Raw genomic sequence first — 20055 nt, forward strand, 5'->3', positions numbered from 1 at the left:
TTTCTACATACTTTAAATCCCTTCTTATAGTTTGCTTTGGAGGGTTCAAACTGTTTACACTGCCAAGTGTCCAGCAGCGTTTTGTTTTGTTTTGTTTTTGGCTTTTTGTTATTTGTGTTTTGCTTGGTTGGATGGTTTTTGGTTTTAGCAGACCAAGCTTCTCTGTGTAGTCCTGGCTATCCTGGAACTTGTTACGTAGACCAGGCTGGCTTCCATCTCACAGCGTTATCATCTCTGCCTCCTCAATGCTGTGCTTAAATGCATGGACCACCGTTTCTGCTTCTAGTAATTTTTAATATATAAAATAGTTGTCAAAATAAAACAATATTGAGTTCCACTTTACATTCATTATTTTGAACTGCCCAAAGAATTCTCAACAGTCTTGGCAATCAGATTATAAACAATTCTCTTATAAAGAAAAAACATGATGTATACGACAATATCAGATACAGATGCCTCTCCTGAACAATGTTGTCCAAGAAGGAAACCATGAGACACCAACAGACAGTGGACACTGAAAGTATGCTGGTTGAAATGGAGATGTGCTGTGGAATAATATGAGTAGCTTATTTTGAAGGATTAATTGATAAAGAATGTTAAATACCTTGATAATTTTCACATACCGAAATGATCCTATTTAATACAAAGCAATATAAATATACTAAAATTAATTTCACACCTTTTCAATGTAGTTATAAGACAAGTTAAAACTGTATTTGTGGGTCAGATTTGTGTCTTTGTTTTTAGACAGCATTCTTCTGCACTGTTGAACAGTTTTTAATAACTATGTAAATCTGTTACAGAATATCCCAAGACATGAATAAATTAAGATATACTAAGAAAAAAATAGTTGAATAAATATATATGTTCAAAATATATCTATGGTTAAATTATTTCAAAAGATGTTAAGGTGTTGTTAGGTAAATGCTCTTGCATGGTATTTCATTTGGTAAAGAAGGATGATGAATACATATCAGAAGTACATTGTGAAATTAAACGCTTGAGGGTCAGGAGAAAAGAATCTGGTACTTGTGTTTTTAAGGAAGGATGGAAGGAAGAAGAAAGGGAGGAAGAAGATGAAGGCGCTCTGCACTCTTCTAATCCCAGAGTAGACAGAACCTCTGGAGGACAGGGCTATAGATGTAGCACTACATGTTGTGCAATATGTAAAGTATCTTAAGCCACAAAGAATGTCTAATAAAATCATCACAGTATCACTGCTGGGAAACACAGTATCTTGTCACACTGTAGGCAGGATCAATAAGGCAGAACGTGACAAACCTTTAGCACTCAGGTGACACCAAGCCCTAAGCATGCTTTGTAATCTCTCCAAAACACAAGTCAAACCATCTCGAACTATCTCTGCTCTTTGTAGTCTAATATTCATAAACAAAAGACATGGCAAATACTCTTACAGAGTATGTATCAGGGATAATATATATATTGCCATTCTCAGTCTAATTAAAAGAATAAGTTACTTGAAGCATTTCTTATCTATAAAGCAAAACGTTCCTATATAAGCAAGTAATTTGTACAGTTTTTCGTCCATGAGCCTTGGATGTATCCTAGTCATAGAACATTTACCTGCTATGTGAAAGGCCATAGGGCAATAACCAATATCACAAAACAAAGCGTTCTGAATACTTCTGCTGTGAAACTATATTGTACATCTTATCATCCTCCTCCGATTCTCAATGAACAAGTAAGCCAAAGAGGGAAAATAAATACATACATGCATATGTACATACATACATACATACATACATACATACATACATACATACACACACACATACTTACATAAAGACTGTTTGGGCAATAGAGGGGTCATTTTCCTTTCTGACTGTTCAAATGGGAGTGCCCAGCAAGCATGGTAGGGTGGCTAAAAGATGTCATCAGTGTAAAGTGACAGAAGCTTTGAAGGAGAAACCCACAAAGGAATTCTATCTATTCTATAAATAGAAATGAGGCTGCTCACTCTATGACAACAGGAACGCATGTGTGTACAAAGCCCGTGAAAAACAGCACACAGTCCCTGCCAAAGTGAAGACAGATTTTCTGAGGAACTTACATTTGAGAACTTTATTAGGCCTTGCAGCAACAGAATGTCTTGACTAATGCCTAAATCTAACACAGTAAAGCCATTTTCCTCAAAAGTTAAGATGTAATACCCTTCTCTAAATATCTTATTCTATAACTTAACTGCCCCTATAAGAAGGGAAAATTAAAAAAAAACCCATGAACTATAAATTATGGAGGAAAATCTAACATAATGGTGAAATAGTGTCCAACAGCTGATACCCTTTTTGCATTAAAATATTCAGGGCTAATTATGATTTTAGCACTTGTTTTTTATCCTTGCTTTGTTCATTGGCCAAACTTAAACACTTCTCATCTCCTTCAATGAGAGTAGCGCTATTATGTTTCTGGAAGCATGGGCAGGGTTCCTCAAAGCCTAATTTCAAGGTCTTAATTGGCTGAGGCAATGGGAGACTATACAAAGCCCACTTCACAGAGAGGGGCAGGAGTGCCAGGTCACTTGAGAACAGATGAAGAGCTAAGTGGAAGCTATTGCCGAAGTCTTGCAGAGTGTTCTGGGAAGTTTTACCAAATAGTAAGTTACACAAAATGGAAGCGAACCATCTATCACCACAGTGCCGAGGCCAGAGAGGCTGAGCTGCAGAAACCGAGTGAGGAAACATAGGAACTCTTATTTTCACTTCATCCCACATCATCAAGCCAGGAAGGCTGGATGAAGACACCATGCCATGTACATTTGAGTTTGTGGGTTCTGAAATTCTGTGGGTCCCAAGCACTAAGGGTGCTACTTACCGACATCTCTCTGGATCTGGTACTCTTCTCTACTTTTATATGTGCAAAGTTTGGGAGATCAATCCATTCATCCCCAAACCCAACATCTGGGCTTCTGCACAATAATTGACACAGTAAATTATCTTGATCCACAAGCAGCTTAATTCTTAATAATATAACCATAATTAATCATTAATAACATGCACGGTAATAAAAAGAACTTAGGTAAATTGATTTCTTTGTCATCAACTCTAATTACTGGTAACAAATTCAAAGAACAAACAAAACAGAGCGATTTTTATCTGTGTAATTTAGACTCCATGGGGAAAAAAATACCTAAAATTAAGCTAAGGAAACCTTTTAAATAATTTTATGTTCACAATAAAAATAAGGACATATATGAAAAAATTAAATTAGATTAAATGGCAAATTATGCATTTGGTTTCCCAGTGGGGACTTCACTGCTGATTTCTAGTGCTTACTTAGTAGGTCAACAGAGAGCTCAGATGCTTGGTAACACTTCAATAAGAAAACATAAAATTGCTTTATTTTAGTATTACAAGCAAAAAACACAATGTGAAGTAGCCTCATGGTTGTGGGTGTTTGTTTGTTTGTTTGGTTGGTTGGTTGGTTGGTTGGGGTTTTTTTTGTTACGGATTTCCACAAAAATTCATCTCCTAACTTTATACTCTAGCCCCTCCCTTGTTCGATCGCCTTCTTTCATTTTATCTTTATGTCACCCTGAGGAAAAACCAAGTTGTTGCTGCTTCTTAAATTCTATCTCAAGTAGCCTGTATTACAAGCAATTGTGTTATTGCTTATCTGTTGGTCTGTCTGCATATATGTATTTCCCGTGAGTCACTGGAGGTCATTTCTTAAGTCTGGGTTTACTCTAGCTCACTCTTATCTTCCTCTAACTTTGGACTACAGAAAATTTATTCTTTATTATCTACTATTCCATAGCACAAGTTCCCTCAATTTCAGGCGACTAGGGAAGATCCACAGCCAGTAAAAATTAAATGCACAAGTAGAAACAACAGCCAATTCCAAGAACTAAGATATGTTATAATTTGGTGCAGGAGTTCACACAGATTAGAGAACACTGAAATTCACAGGCTAAAAATATAAGAAAAAAGCATTTTGGAGAAAATAAATAGACAACACAAAAATATAGAAATCTGAAATGGTGCTTACATTTACTCAATTTGCATGGAATAATCAAACAGTGATATCTCTTACATGTACAAATCTTTCACAAAACACAAGGTACTCAAAGGAAACCTACAAAGGCCTACATCCTTCTCCCCCATAAACACTCTCACCATGCCACAGAGTCTAGTCTGTCAATGGCAATCATTAAAAGGGTACAGAGTTGTATGAAGTAATATCCATAAACAATGCCTAAGTTTCAGGAAGATCCTTTTTGCACACAACTAGCAACCCCTTCACTTTTCCTTCCCAATCACCAAACTCCCCCCAAAACGTGCTTTCTTCCCTCCCTTGCAATATTAAAGAGTTAGTCGGCCATTTCTGTGGCAGCCAAGACAACAGAAGTTAAATATTTTATTAACAGGAAGCAGAGAAGCTTGTCATTGTCGCTAGTGTCCTTGCTTCTGCACTGGGTCATCTCTAGGGTATTTATAGCACTGCATGAAGACAAGAGAAGGAACTTTGCATGGGGGAGGGAGGCTTGTTTTTTAAAAAACTCAACACAGATAATGTAAGCTTGAAACATTCCAATAAAATTGGGTCTGCCTCTCTTTGTAAACATTACGATAAAGAGATTTAGTATTAATATTGGTGAATTTAGGGAGTATCTCACAGGGTACAGCAACCATTTTCTCTTCATATTGTACTTTAAGCAGTTTTATTTATTTACCACTCACCCAACCAAAACAGAGCTTACTACATAGCCCTGGCTGATCTGGAATCCACTGTACACAACAGGCTGGACTCGAACTCACAGATCCTCACACAGCCTCTACCTCTACCTCCAAAATGCTGAGACTAAAGGAACACGTCTCACATGTCTGACTAATTATTCTGCATTTTAAAGGCACAACAGAAAGACATGGCTTTGGGTGAGATACTGGAAAGCAGTCCTCACTTCCACGGTCCAAAATAAGGTTCAGATGGCTTCTGGTTTGGGGCAAAATTTTATATACCATAAAATTTGAATTTGTTTTATTAATTAAGCCTTGATGATCGGGTAAGCTATTCAAAATTAGCACACACTAAATAATATGAAAGGAAATGAATGTCAAATAGAAAAAGAATTATGTTTTCTGGGCAAGCATCTCCTGATTTCAATGACAGCCAAAAGACTACAGGTTTTTGGCAGGTATTATGAGATGTTAAAGAAAGAGTTAGTCTCTTTATATCTCCACGGAACAGATCTGAGGGCCAGCTGATTCTAATTCAAAAGCTAATAAAGCCGAAGGCTGGTTTAGTTTGCTTCACTACATACAAGTATGAACACAAACTTCAGTTTCACTCAGCTCTCTGCTACTGTAACCAGGTCTAGTCTTGGAGGTTACCTGCCTGCTCTTGTCTCCGAGTCTTGGCTGCTTCAACCACAAATTAGATGAAGAACCTCACCATTGTTTGAAAGATTAAATGAGACAATTTATATGAAAATGTGTATCCTATATCAAGCTCTCTGTGTCAGTTTTCTTCACCCCACAGTGGCCATCTCAAGAAAACGTAGAGGGAATGGTCACTGTGAAGACACTGTATGTATCACTTGCACAGAACTAAAGGTAGAAACATGTCCCAACGCATGACATAAGTAGAAATTAATTAATACCTAAAAGTAGAGTACACATTCCTAGTTCTAGATCAACATTACAGAGAAAAAGAAAAAGGAGAGCTGAATCAATCGGTAATCACCCAAGGTTGGTGGGATGAAATGCTAATCTGATTTCAGGAGAAAATGTATATCAAACTCTCGGAGAACTCTTGAAGAGAGCATGAGAGCTGGAGAACTGTAGCATTGGATGGGCCAGCTGGGGCAGAGTAGGATAACTTACACAGGTAGGGTGGGTGTAGGGGAGCTGGTAGGCTGTCCAGAGCTCAGATACCTCTCAAGCCCAGATCCAGAGCTTTGAATTGGCTCACCCCAACATCTACCACATTGATGAACTGCTGGGGTACATGAAGAGGCAGGTCCTAGAGATGCAAAACTACAAGATCTCCATGTCACTGCATAACAACAGAATATATTAGAGGAGTCCCAGTGAGGTTCCATTATTGATAGTGTAGCAGAAGGCAGAGGTCTCCTACCAGGCCAATGACTTATTGCAATGTACATTTCAAATAAATGTGGAAAACGGAGTATTTTTTGGGACACACTATGACACACTACAGCTTCCACAATATGAGGTTGGGAAGGTAGAGGGTCCCCCTTGGTTATGAGAGGAGGGTGAGATGAACGAGACTGGCAAGAATGATGTGAAATTCACACACACACACACACACACACACATACAATAAAAAGTAAAATTAAAATAAAAGAAAATTCTTCTCCCAACAAAATATCAGGAAAAGATTCTATTGTTGGCTTACTGTGGTTTCCAAAAACAGAGTCAAAATTGCTAACCCAGTGACTGGGGTGATGGCTCAACAGTTAACAGTGACCCTTCACAACAGTCCCAAATAATATAAAATATCTTGGTGTGACTTTAACCAAGCAAGTGAAAGATCTGTATGATAAGAACTTCAAGTCTCTGAAAAAAGAAATTGAGGAAGAGATCTCAGAAGATGGAAATATCTCCCATGTTCATGGATTGGCAGGATTAATATAGTAAAGATGGCCATTTTGCCAAAAAGCAATCTACAGATTCAATGCAATCCCCATCAAAATTCCTACTCAATTCTTTATAGAGAAAGAAAGAGCAATTTGAAAATTCATTTAGAACATTAAAAAACCCAGGATAGCAAAAACTATACTCAACAATAAACTTCTGGGGGAATCACCATCCCTGACTTCAAGCAGTGTTATAGAGCAAAAGTCATAAAACATGTATGGTATTGGTAAAGAGACAGGCAGATAGATCAGTGGAACAGAATTGAAGACCCAGAAATGAACCCACATACCTATGGTCACCTAATCTTTGACAAAGGAGCTAAGACTATCCAATGGAGGAAAGATAACATTTTCAATAACTGGTGCTGGTTCAACTGGAGGTCAGCATGTAGAAAAATGCAGATCGATCCAGTCTTATCACCCTGTACAAAGCTTAAGTCCAAGTGGATCAAGGACCTCCACATCAAACCAGATACACTCAAACTAATAGAAGAAAAAGTGGGGAAGAGTCTCCAACACTTGTGCACTGGGGAAAATTTCCTGAACAAAACACCAATGGCTTATGCTATAAGATCAAGAACCGACAAATGGGACCTCATAAAACTGCAAAGCCTCTGTAAGGCAAAAGATACTGTCATTTGTACAAAACGACACCTAACAGATTGGGAAAAGATCTTTACCAACCCTACATCTGATAAAGGGCTAATATCCAAAATATATAAAGAACTCAAGAAGTTAGACTCCAGAGAGCCAAATAACCCTATTAAAAAATGGGTTACAGAGCTAAACATACATTCTCAGCTGAGGATTATCAAATGGCCGAAAAGCACCTAAAGAAATGTTCTACATCCTTAGTCATCAAGGAAATGCAAATCAAAACAACCCTGAGATTCCACCTCACACTAATCAGAATGGCTAGGATAAAAAACTCAGGTTGACAGCAGATGCTGGCAAGGATGTGGAGAAAGAGGAACACTCCTCCATTGTTGGTGGGGTTGCAGACTGGTACAACCATTCTGGAAATCAGTCTGGAGGTTCCTCAGAAAATTGGACATTCCGCTACCTGAGGACCCAGCTATACCGCTCCTGGGCATATACCCAAAAGATGTACCAACATACAACAAAGACACATGCTCCACTATGTTCATAGCAGCCTTATTTATAATAGCCAGAAGCTGGAAAGAACCCAGATGCCCTTCAACAGAGGAATGGATTTAAAAAATGTGGTACATCTACACAATGGAATATTACTCAGCTATCAAAAACAATGACTTCAGGAAATGCATAAGCAAATGGAATGAACTAGAAAATATCATCCTGAGTGAGGTAAGACAATCACAGAAAAACACACATGGTATGCACTCATTGATAAGTAGATATTAGCCCAAAAGCTAATACCCACAATGCAATCCACAGACCACAGGAAGCTCAAGAAGAAGGATGACCAAAATGTGGGTGCTCCCACTCCTCCTTAAAAGGGGGAAAAACATCCATAGGAGGGGATATGGAAGCAAAGTTTAGAGCAACGACTTAAGGAATGGCCATGACAGAGCCTGACACACATGTGGCCCATATATATACAGCCACCAAAACTAGGTAAGATTGATGAAGCTAGAAAATGCATGCTGAAAGGGACTGGATATAGATCTCTCCTGAGAGACACATCCAAAGTATGTCCAATACAGAGGTCAATGCTAGCAGCAAACTACTGAACTGAGAACAGGACCCCCTTGGGGGGAATTAGAGGAAGTACTGAAGGAGTTGAAGGAGCTTGCAACCCCAAAGAACAACAATGCCAACCAACCAGAGCTTGCAGGGACTAAACCACTATCCAAAGACTATACATGGACTGACCCAGGGCTCCAGCTGCATCAACTGCATATGTAGTACAGAACAGCCTTTTTGGAGCACCAGTGGAAGGGGAAACCCTTGGTCCTGCCAACGTTGGACCCCCAGTGCAGGAGAATGTGGGGGGGGAGGTAAGGGGGATGGATGGGGGGAATACCCGTATGGGGGAGGGGGAGGGGATGAGGGGGCTTATGGACAGGAAACCGGAAAGGGGAATAACATTTGAAATGTAAGTAAAGAAATATATCTAATAAAAAAATTTTTTGGAAAAAAATAGTTAACAGTGCCTCCTGCTCTTCTACAAACTAGAGGTCAAGTGGAAGCACCAACAATGGACAGCACATAAGTTCCTGGAATTCCAGTCCAGGAGCCCTGATGCCATCCTTTACCACCAAGCAATGAAGTATTAATTTGTGTGACTCAGGATGATTCTGGACCCAATTAGCATTGGAATCAACAGTTACGCAAAGCAGATTGTCACTCCGGACAAGAATGGGCATCATAACGCATTAAAGCAGTGGTTCTCAAACACCCTAATGCTGAGGACATCTAATATAGGTCCTCATGTTGTGATGACCCCAACCATAAAATTATTTTGTTGCACCATACTTAATTTTGCTAGTGTTATGAATTATAATGTTATAGTAACATTTTTAAGAATTCTAGAATTTTGGTTTCTTTAAAAAACAGAAATCTAAGAATATGCTTTCATTTTCATCTCAGGGTAAGAAGGCAGGACTGGTTCTGTCTGCAACAGCTGACTATAGTTTACCTTGTGCTCTAGCAGAAGTATGGTTTTGCCAGCCACAGATCATTTTGTCAATTGTGTGACATTTGGAAGTCTGGGAACTTCTCAGAGGGTAAATGCTAGGTTCCCAAGAGGCACAGTGGGTGGTGCTAATCATTTAGAGAGGTTGATTTCAGTTTGGTAGTAGCCATGGTCATTAGGTTCAGGGATCTCTGTGTCTCTCTCTGTCTCTCTCTCTCTCCCTCCTCCCCTCCCCCACCCCTCTCTCTCTGTTGCCTTCTCTCCTATCTAGTCTTAGGAAGTAAAACCCGGAAGGATAAAGAATAGAAAAAGACTCCACAAAGCAGCAAAGATTAGCTACATATCGTAAACACCTGACATGCAGAGTTATCTGACATGTGACCCACACAGGAGTTACAACTCACAGGTGAGAACTGCTGCTTTAAAGGCTTCAATAAACAAAGCAAGACAACAAAGAAGCCTTCGTGTCATAAGTATAAGAAGATTTAAAATGCTCTCAGAAAGTGTCAATTAACAATTTAAGAGACAATTCCAACTGAAATTTCATAATTAAAAGGCAACATAATTTTTACATATAGTATCACCACCCTGTATTTTCAAATATTTAGTTCAATTTTTAAACTTTATGATATAGCTTAAGCAATCCTGTTTTATAAAGTATGTTCATCAGAATTTAATCTACAATAGTCAAAACTCCTATTATTAGAGTTTAATCACTAGTTTTAAAATATTCTCAATTCACTATTTGAAATAATTTTTCACTGTTACTAATTAATGATCAGCATCACTGAATGTTTAAACAAGTTATTAATCGAAAAAGAAAAGTAATACATGTTAATTAACCAGAATCTAAACAAATGAGTAATTTGATATTAAAAGGTACCTTTTAAATTATTTCATTCTTTAAACATTATATTCCATAATGGAATAAAAAATACTTTTTCCTTTATCTTTGGACTAAGCAACAATGACTAGTACTTCTATAAGTGTCACATAATACATTTTTCTTTAATACAATTTGGAAAAAATGACATAATTTGGCAAATAACAAAAATGGGTGATTGTGGCTGGACAGCCAATTGCTGATGTACAAATCAAATGCCACTCTGTGATAAAGAAGATGCCTACAGCTGGTGGCCCTTCCTTAGTCTCTGTCCCAAAACTGAATTCCAGGAAATTATCTCCTACTCAGTTATCCAACATCAATTTCAGAAACAGCCCAGGGAAATCCCACACAGGACTCAGCTCCAAAGAGAAGGGAGAGAGAAACAAAGATCTGAAAATCAAACAAACAAACAAAAAAAAAAAAAATCACCCAAACCTGAACTCACCATTTACATACAAAGGTAGGTAGACATGAACCTCTGCAAACTGAGTGCTTTGTAAAGCAATGCTTTAAACGGATCAGCCCTAAAACCATGAAAATAAACATGTCTCTCTAGTGTAACTCACTCTTGAGCTAAGCATAAATGCCAAACACTTAGCGAGCTGGATTCTAGACACATTAATTAAGAATGAGACAGGTTTGAGGCCAGGCTGGTCAGAGTTCCAGGCTATACATGGCTACATAGTGAGACATTCCTCCAGAAATCAAAGGGTAAAGGTGTGTGTGTGTGTGTGTGTGTGTGTGTGTGTGTGTGTGTGTGTGTGTGTGTGTGTGTGTTGTCCTGAAAGAAAATCCAGTGACCATTCCTTCTATGATTGTCTACAAAAGATCATTCTGCTATTCTCCACTACCTGTACAGGGGAGTACACATTAATTCTTTCTTTGAGCTTACACAAAGTCAAGATCACTTAGTTCAAGTCACAAATCCTGACAAACTAATGGTCAAAAAAACAAAACAAAAACAAAAACAAAAAAAAAAAAAACACCTGGTGATCCATCCCATATACAGACACCAAACCCAGACACTATTCCAGATGCCAAGAAGTACTTGTTGACAGGAGTCTGATATAGCTGTCTCCAGAGAGGTTCTGCCAGAGCCTGACAAATGCAGATGTGGATAATGGCAGCCAACCATTGGACTGAGAACAGGGTCCCCAATGGAGGAGTTACTGAAAAGACTGAAGGAGCTGAAGGGGTTTGCATGGTTTCAGATGTCTACGTAGCAGAGGTCCTGTGAAGGCTCGATGTCCCAGTGTTGGGGAATGCCAGGGAGGTGAAGTAGAAGTGGGTGGGTGGGTGGGGGAGCACCCTCATAGAAGCAGGTGGAGGGGGAATGGGATAGGGGGTTTATGGATGGGAAACCAGGAAATGGATAACATTTGAAATGTAAATAAATAAAATAACCAATAAAAAAATTTTAAAACCCACTGTTCAGATGATCATCATTAGTCCGCCGGCCTTAAAGAACAGCATGTGCAAAGGGCTAAAAGGATCATGGGAAAAAGTTCCTAACTCCTTTAACACTGATTTTCCAAGAACCGTTTCCCTGCCTTTACTTTGATCCTACCCACCCTTATCTTACTTCCGGTTACCTTTTAACCTTTATATTCAGGACGTCTTCCAGTCATTTATATTTACACTGAAGTGTTTCTATGCTTTCAAATTTACAAATATAACAGTCTAACACGATTTGGCTTTTAGGAACCAAGATCATTTAAAACAGCTATACAGTTTTAAAATTGTTTGCACTTCTAGCATTTATGTATTTTTTTCTTTTTTTTTTTTTACATTTTATTTTTTTTTCATTAACTTGAGTATTTCTTATATACATTTCGAGTATTATTCCCTTTCCCGGTATCCGGGCAAACATCCCCCTCCCCCCTCCCCTTCCTTATGGGTGTTCCCCTCCCAACCCTCCCCCCATTGCCGCCCTCCCCCCACCAGTCTAGTTCACTGGGGGTTCAGTCTTAGCAGGACCCAGGGCTTCCCCTTCCACTGGTGCTCTTACTAGGATATTCATTGCTACCTATGAGGTCAGAGTCCAGGGTCAGTCCATGTATACTCTTTAGGTAGTGGCTTAGTCCCTGGAAGCTCTGGTTGCTTGGCATTGTTGTACATATGGGGTCTCGAGCCCCTTCAAGCTCTTCCAGTTCTTTCTCTGATTCCTTCAACGGGGGTCCTATTCTCAGTTCAGTAGTTTGCTGCTGGTATTCGCCTCTGTATTTGCTGTATTCTGGCTGTGTCTCTCAGGAGCGATCTACATCCGGCTCCTGTCGGTCTGCACTTCTTTGCTTCATCCATCTTGTCTAATTGGGTGGCTGTATATGTATGGGCCACATGTGGGGCAGGCTCTGAATGGGTGTTCCTTCAGTCTCTGTTTTAATCTTTGCCTCTCTCTTCCCTGCCAAGGGTATTCTTGTTCCCCTTTTAAAGAAGGAGTGAAGCATTCACATTTTGATCATCCGTCTTGAGTTTCATTTGTTCTAGGCATCTAGGGTAATTCAAGTATTTGGGCTAATAGCCACTTATCAATGAGTGCATACCATGTATGTCTTTCTGTGATTGGGTTAGCTCACTCAGGATGATGTTTTCCAGTTCCAACCATTTGCCTACGAATTTCATAAAGTCGTTGTTTTTGATAGCTGAGTAATATTCCATTGTGTAGATGTACCACATTTTCTGTATCCATTCCTCTGTTGAAGGGCATCTGGGTTCTTTCCAGCTTCTGGCTATTATAAATAAGGCTGCGATGAACATAGTGGAGCACGTGTCTTTTTTATATGTTGGGGCATCTTTTGGGTATATGCCCAAGAGAGGTATAGCTGGATCCTCAGGCAGTTCAATGTCCAATTTTCTGAGGATCCTCCAGACTGATTTCCAGAATGGTTGTACCAGTTTGCAATCCCACCAACAATGGAGGAGTGTTCCTCTTTCTCCACATCCTCGCCAGCATCTGTTGTCCCCTGAGTTTTTGATCTTAGCCATTCTCACTGGTGTGAGGTGAAATCTCAGGGTTGTTTTGATTTGCATTTCCCTTATGACTAAAGATGTTGAACATTTCTTTAGGTGTTTTTCAGCCATTCGGCATTCCTCAGCTGTGAATTCTTTGTTTAGCTCTGAACCCCGTTTTTTAATAGGGTTATTTGTTTCCCTGCGGTCTAACTTCTTGAGTTCTTTGTATATTTTGGATATAAGGCCTCTATCTGTTGTAGGATTGGTAAAGATCTTTTCCCAATCTGTTGGTTGCCGTTTTGTCCTAACCACAGTGTCCTTTGCCTTACAGAAGCTTTGCAGTTTTATGAGATCCCATTTGTCGATTCTTGATCTTAGAGCGTAAGCCCTTGGTGTTTTGTTTAGGAAATTTTTTCCAGTGCCCATGTGTTCCAGATGCTGCCCTAGTTTTTCTTCTATTAGTTTGAGTGTGTCTGGTTTGATGTGGAGGTCCTTGATCCACTTGAACTTAAGCTTTGTACAGGGTGATAAGCATGGATCGATCTGCATTCTTCTACATGTTGCCCTCCAGTTGAACCAGCACCATTTGCTGAAAATGCTATCTTTTTTCCATTTGATGGTTTTGGCTCCTTTGTCAAAAATCAAGTGACCATAGGTGTGTGGGTTCATTTCTGGGTCTTCAATTCTATTCCATTGGTCTATCTGTCTGTCTCTGTACCAATACCATGCAGTTTTTATCACTATTGCTCTGTAACACTGCTTGAGTTCAGGGATAGTGATTCCCCCTGAAGTCCTTTTATTGTTGAGGATAGCTTTAGCTATCCTGGGTTTTTTGTTATTCCAGATGAATTTGCAAATTGTTCTGTCTAACTCTTTGAAGAATTGGATTGGTATTTTGATGGGGATTGCATTGAATCTGTAGATTGCTTTTGGTAAAATGGCCATTTTTACTATATTAATCCTGCCAATCCATGAGCATTTATGTATTTTGAAACGTTTCATGTTATACCAGGAAGATAACTCAACTCGTAAAACAAAATAGTGTAGAATTAGAACTATCAGTAGTATAGTGACCCTAAAAAGTCAGGACTCTCTTAGAGAATACTGCCACAAAGAAGAGAAAACGTCAACCACATGACTAACACTGCTGTACGACAGAAGAGAAAACTGAAATACCAGGAAAGGCAGGCATTGCACCTATTCCAGAGAGTCACCATGCCATTCGAATTACCTAATCAGCCTGATGCATCCTCCGTGTGCGTACTGTTTAGCAGTACACTCAAGGAATTTCAAATGGAAAGAAAATTGGGTCAATAACTAGATACCATCTCTTTGAAAATCTAGAATATGACAATTATGCTTCTTTTATAATTATGATTTTTCTTTCACTAAACACTGATATTATACCAGCTCTAATAATGTTTTCACTCATTTACTTGTCCATCTTTTGACTCAAAATAGTTCACAGGCCTACTCTACTGTGCTTCAGGCACTGAAGTACAGCAGGAAGCGAACACTTATAAACCTCCTTCCTGAAACCTCCATGTTTCCATGAATCCACAGACCAGTGGGGACATTATCCACCCAATAGATTTCTTAACTGTATCTGCTGGATATTCACTGAGACCAGAAAGGTGAGTCATTTGGGTAATGACTATTTAGATGCTTGTCCCCAGTGCATCCACTATGGCTAAGATAAAACTCTCATTGAGCTGAACACACACACACACACACACACACACACACACAGAGAGAGAGAGAGAGAGAGAGAGAGAGAGAAAGAGAGAGAGAGAGAGAGAGAGAGAGAGAGAGAGGCATACAAACACAGAAAGGTAGATGGTGTTTATTTCCTCTAGTATCTGCCACTAGGGTGCTTAATTAACATGCAATAACTAAAAACAAACTGAAAGATTGTCTCTCTTGCAAAAGTCTTACTTTCTCATAGACTACGAGATACTTCCCTTTTTCATACCCTAGCAATGGCTTTCCTTTTAAAGCCGTGTGTACAAATACTTACATTTTTGTACTTGTATACACATTAATCCTAATTCAAAAAAAATGATCACAGGGACAGATACTATTTACTGACATTAAAGCTGAGCTGTAATCTGTGTTAAGTAGGGGTACCACGTAAAGTACAGACAATTCATACAGCTTTGATCTCCAGCTGCCATCACCAAGTGTTATTGTACTGTCGCTAAAAAGTAAAAAGGCATCCTTTGACACCTCCAGCAGTCATAGCTAGCAATACTCAACTGGCCTGGACCAAACTGTTCTCTGAACGTGGCCTGGATGTGCAGTTTTCCACAGTAGCACCATTAGGACATGATTTCCCCTTGAGCACGTCACCTTCTCCTGCATATCTGAACAAGGACTGGCCTGTGTTAAGTTTCAGGCTTTCTTAAGAGGACACTAGAATAAGCTGTCTGGGATTCTTAGTAAATTTCATCAATAAGGCAGTAAATAAGATGGTGGCTCAAGGACAGCAGAACCTGACCTCACAGGCTCTTGGGCATCATGTCCTGTTGCCGGTTATGATGGAGCTAGTACATATGTACTTTTCTAAGTCATTGCTGTGACATTTGATGCTGCTATCATTCTTCCAAACCATGCCTTTGTTAGGCTGTCACTTTCAGCAGGGAGCTTCCACCTCCTAATATCCATGCACGTACTTACTGTGTCCATTTCCTGCCACCGCAGCCAGTGGAACAGCTGAGTTACACTGTTTCCTTTGCTTTATACATTGGATACTCTTACCATCATGGAGAGATTCTCTAATACAAAACAAGTACTTGTTCAACAAATAGATATTTTACTTCAGTTTTTTTATCACAGGAGAAGAGAACGTCTTACCAGACCAATACTGACACACATCCCACAGACATATATCAAAAGCCCAAGGGGACTTTGTGGCCAAGAGAAGCTGCTCAGGACTCAACAGTTATCTCTGTTAGTCTGAGCAATGGAGACAGGGGAGAAGAGACAAGGAAAGCAAACAATACAGAAAAAGTCCTAAGTGAAGAGGTCCCAGTAGGATTACTCCAACCCCACTGTCTCAGGAAGGCAGAGGAAGAGGAGAGGGAACAGGATGGACCCACCTCTCTTCTCCTGGTGGAACTCCTCCAGAAGCTGTTCCTGCCTCTCAATGTGCTCAAACAGACACAGGAGCTCAGACTCCTTGTGCTGCGTCAGCTCCCTGAGCTCCTGTCTACTGGCCGCCAGCTGCCGCCGCAAGGTCTTCTCTCTGCTCTCTCTCTCCTTCAGTTCCTCACACAGCCACTGCAACTTGGTCTAAAATTTAAAAACATATTTATATCTACTTAGTAAAAAGCAAAACAAAGGTCCATATCCTAACAGTCTAAGGGACAAAAGAGAATAGTAGCATTATAATAACCTCAACAAATAAAGAGAAAGTAAATTTAATTTTAATTTGCTTTAAAGTTTATTGCCGTTGAGTGCTATTTCAGGGATTAAGCTACAAACGTCAAAGACGTTATAAAATACTCAGTGCACTCCATTATATTTGAAAAACAGCACTACAGGAGTGTTGGCTAGTTAAACTTCCAACCACAACACACATGCTGGTCCCTTAGCTTGACACATGAGACAATTTACAACAGTCACTTTAAAATTTCAAAAACAACTCAGAACAGAGCTCCTTGAATTTAGAAATGGAGGTGGGTAGAATGAATACATTCATAGTCACAAAGGCTAGAAACACACAGTGCCATACGTCCCACAAATCAGGTAGACTGAAAGGTTATAGGCAGGAGGAGTAACATCAAATCACATAATTAAGAAGGTACCTCAACCCATGCAACTATTTTTCAAAGATGCTGACCTCACCCAACTTCAATATTCAGACATTTCAAGCAGAATGGGAAAGAAATATCTTTCTGCCTTTGATAAAAAAAAAAAAAGATTCTGTAATATGTTGAGAATTCCCATGATAGGCTGCCCAACAAACTCAGCTGCCTTTCCACACGCTCTTTATTATAGGCAAAAGGAAGCTAGGTAAAACATCCGATAGAAAGGAAAAATTAGCTTCGCTGAGGGAAGAGACAACTGCTAGTGTACATGTGCAGACACTGAAACCCCAGGAGACTGCTGGAGCAAAGGGACGTGATACACACTTCAGCTTTGGAAAACTATCACAGCAGCAGAAGGGGTCAGAAAGAACGCTACCATATAACCCATAATTCTACTGAATAGGACAGACAAATGAACCCCATGAGAAAGGCATACAGGAATGCTCAAGGCAGCATATTTACGACAGTCCCAAAAGAGACGCCAAAGTCCATCCAGTGGCAAATGGATGGGTACAATAGGTCTATCCAAGCAATTGACTGATACGGCAACAGAAGCAAGGCAAACACAACACGACACAAAGTGGGCAACACTGAAAGCAACATTCTACTAATACACAAAGGAAGACAGTCACAAAGGAATATGTTTATATATTCCAGGATTTTCCATGCACAGTCAACAATCGGTATGGATGGAGCTGGTGAAAGGTAAGCGGAGAAGAGACCGTGAAAGGTTGTGCTTCTCTTTCTGGATGCAAAGGTATTCTAGACGTGTGCTGATGGCTGCGCAACTCTATAAACATAGTAAATGTGCTTTTGTGTGTGTGTGTGTGTGTGTGTGTGTGTGTGTGTGTATGTGTGTGTGTGTGTGTGTGTTAGAAGCCGATGTCAGTTATCTTCCTCTACTACTCTCTACACTTTGAGGAAGATTCCCTCACTGAATAGAATGGCAGGTGGAGCCCACCAGGCCCAGCTTTTGACATGGGTAGTACTGAGGATCAGAACACAGGTTCCCATGTTTGCACAGTAAGCAATCCATTATTTAAACAACATAGATACAGAAAATGTCACAGGGACTAGAGAAACAAAGTTCAAGTTAAAACTCCTGGAATGAGCTCAGACTCCAAGTACTTTCTATGCAGTCTGTGGGCCTGTCTTGTGTGGTTATCATTGAATAAACATCGAAGTGCCTCACCTTCAGCTGGGCTGTGGAATCCATCTTCGACTAAAGAAATGAATAAAAGCTGCCTTACTTCCTAAGATCCCATTTACAAATATTCTTGTAGGCTCGATGCCTCAGTGTATAGAAATGTCAGGGCAGGGAGGTGGGAGGGAGTGGGTGGGGGGGTGAGGGAGCACCCTCATAGAAGCGGGGGTGGGAGGATGGGATAGCAGGTTTTTGAAGGGGAAACCAGGAAGTGGGATGATATTTAAAATGTAAATAAAAACTGCAATTAAAAAAAGGAGATAAGAAAAACAAAGAATAGAAAATATTATACTGCATAAGTAGCTTTAAACAATAAACAGAAACAAAGCTTTGGAAGATAGTAGCAAAAATGTAAAATAAGTAAATAAATTATTGTATAATTCTAATCCCTAAAATCTGTATGTTTAGTTGATGAAACTCAATCAGCAAAGTAATCGTCTGTATTAATTAGCTGGATGTCTTATGTCAAATGTGTCCTCTGACTTGTTTGTAATTAAATGTTTAATATAAATATGAAAAAAATTCCTGTAAATATATGGAAAAAGATTCGCAAGACAGGAGACAAGAAAACATGACCAACTCCTATCCAGAAAAAAGGAGCATTTCCACTGCAGCTCTAAGGAGGGACACAGAGCTGGGCTGACATCTTTATCCTCAGTCTGTGGACAAGAGTGGGGGGTGCTGTTTTAAAAAGATTATCTCCATTCAGAGATGAGCACATATTGGAAGCTAGAAGTCAAGGAACTACACAGCGGCAAGCAAACCAAGGGTACGGATGAGCTCACACTTCCGCATTTCAGATCTGATCGTTCCTCCAACCTCATAGGAAGGTGGACAGAGGAGTCAGTACTGGTGGGTGAGTTTCTAACTTTACTAAAGTATGGAAACCCAGAAGCAACAAAGCCTGGGGAAGGAGGAGTCAGCCTCACACTGGAAACTGACGATCTTGAGCCAATGAGACTCAGAAGCGGCATAGAAAGGGCATAAAGAAAGGGCATAGAGGGATAGAGAGCTCCAGGGAGGTGGATGAAGATGCAGATGGTGGCTCAGAAATGGAGGCAGCTGAGGGTCTCAAAAGAGAAGAGACTCCAGTAAGACGGACCAAGACAATAAAGAGTTTAAGGTGTAGTGGACACAAAAATAAAGCCTCAGAATAAAGCAGCAAAGTGACCTTTCAGAGACAGGAAGTGAAACCAAGAAGACATCAGGGGTGGAGCCCAAAAGCCAAACTACAAGATGGATGTTCTCAATGTCAAGAACTGTTAAGAAAAAAAAAAAAAGGCTAAAACCATTTCATAATGTAAAAAGAAGATTCCATGACCAAAATAACTGTAACTACTCCTTCTTGCCAAAATAGGGCTGGAAAGCTGAGTGCCACACTACATGGCAACTATCTACTGATGAGAGGAAGCAAGACTTGAACTTTCTTCTTCTCATCTACGCAGTGCCAGAATATTTAAACTGAGAATGCTCTTAAAGTATTATGCAATAAAAGTTATTCTACATAATATAACTACTAATTCTAGATATACCTCAGTTGGAAAGGACTCACACTAAGTCATTAATTTACTAATGGACAAACTAAGAGACTGCTTACATCCACCCTGCAGTGTTCTATATTAAAACCACAATCTAAATCTATACATAATACCTTTTGGTTTTTGACTTCACAAAGCCTTTTACTGCCTCAAGCAAAGCATCTGAAAGCTTCCCTGAGCATCAGACTATTACTGACACTATGCAGTGGGAGAGAGAAAAGAGAGATTAGATCTAATTACTGGAAAGGGTGGCCTAGTCAGCCAAGCCTTTCGTTTCTACTTGGTAGTTTAAGCACATACAATGTTATCCTTGTAATGGATTTAGATCTTCAAGACTTCCTCCAAGAATGCTGCATCTTTACCTAAAATCTTCTATATGAATGATAATACATTGGCACTAACATGATATCATGGACTCCAACAAACTCACAAA

General features: G+C 39.6%; 1 protein-coding gene across 7 annotated transcripts in view; it reads right to left on the bottom strand.

Moving 5' to 3' along the window:
- Window positions 1–20055, bottom strand: part of Cep128 (centrosomal protein 128) — a 378006-nt gene that overhangs the window by 194645 nt on the left and 163306 nt on the right. For all 7 annotated transcript variants that reach the window (XM_056985589.2, XM_056985588.2, XM_056985587.2 and 4 more), the window contains one exon: window positions 16170–16362. In XM_056985589.2, coding sequence (XP_056841569.1) covers window positions 16170–16362 — 193 coding nt within the window. The remainder of the gene's footprint in view (window positions 1–16169; window positions 16363–20055) is intronic.

This window comes from Rattus norvegicus, chromosome 6 (assembly GCF_036323735.1).
Source record: "Rattus norvegicus strain BN/NHsdMcwi chromosome 6, GRCr8, whole genome shotgun sequence".
Taxonomy (NCBI): domain Eukaryota; kingdom Metazoa; phylum Chordata; class Mammalia; order Rodentia; family Muridae; genus Rattus; species Rattus norvegicus.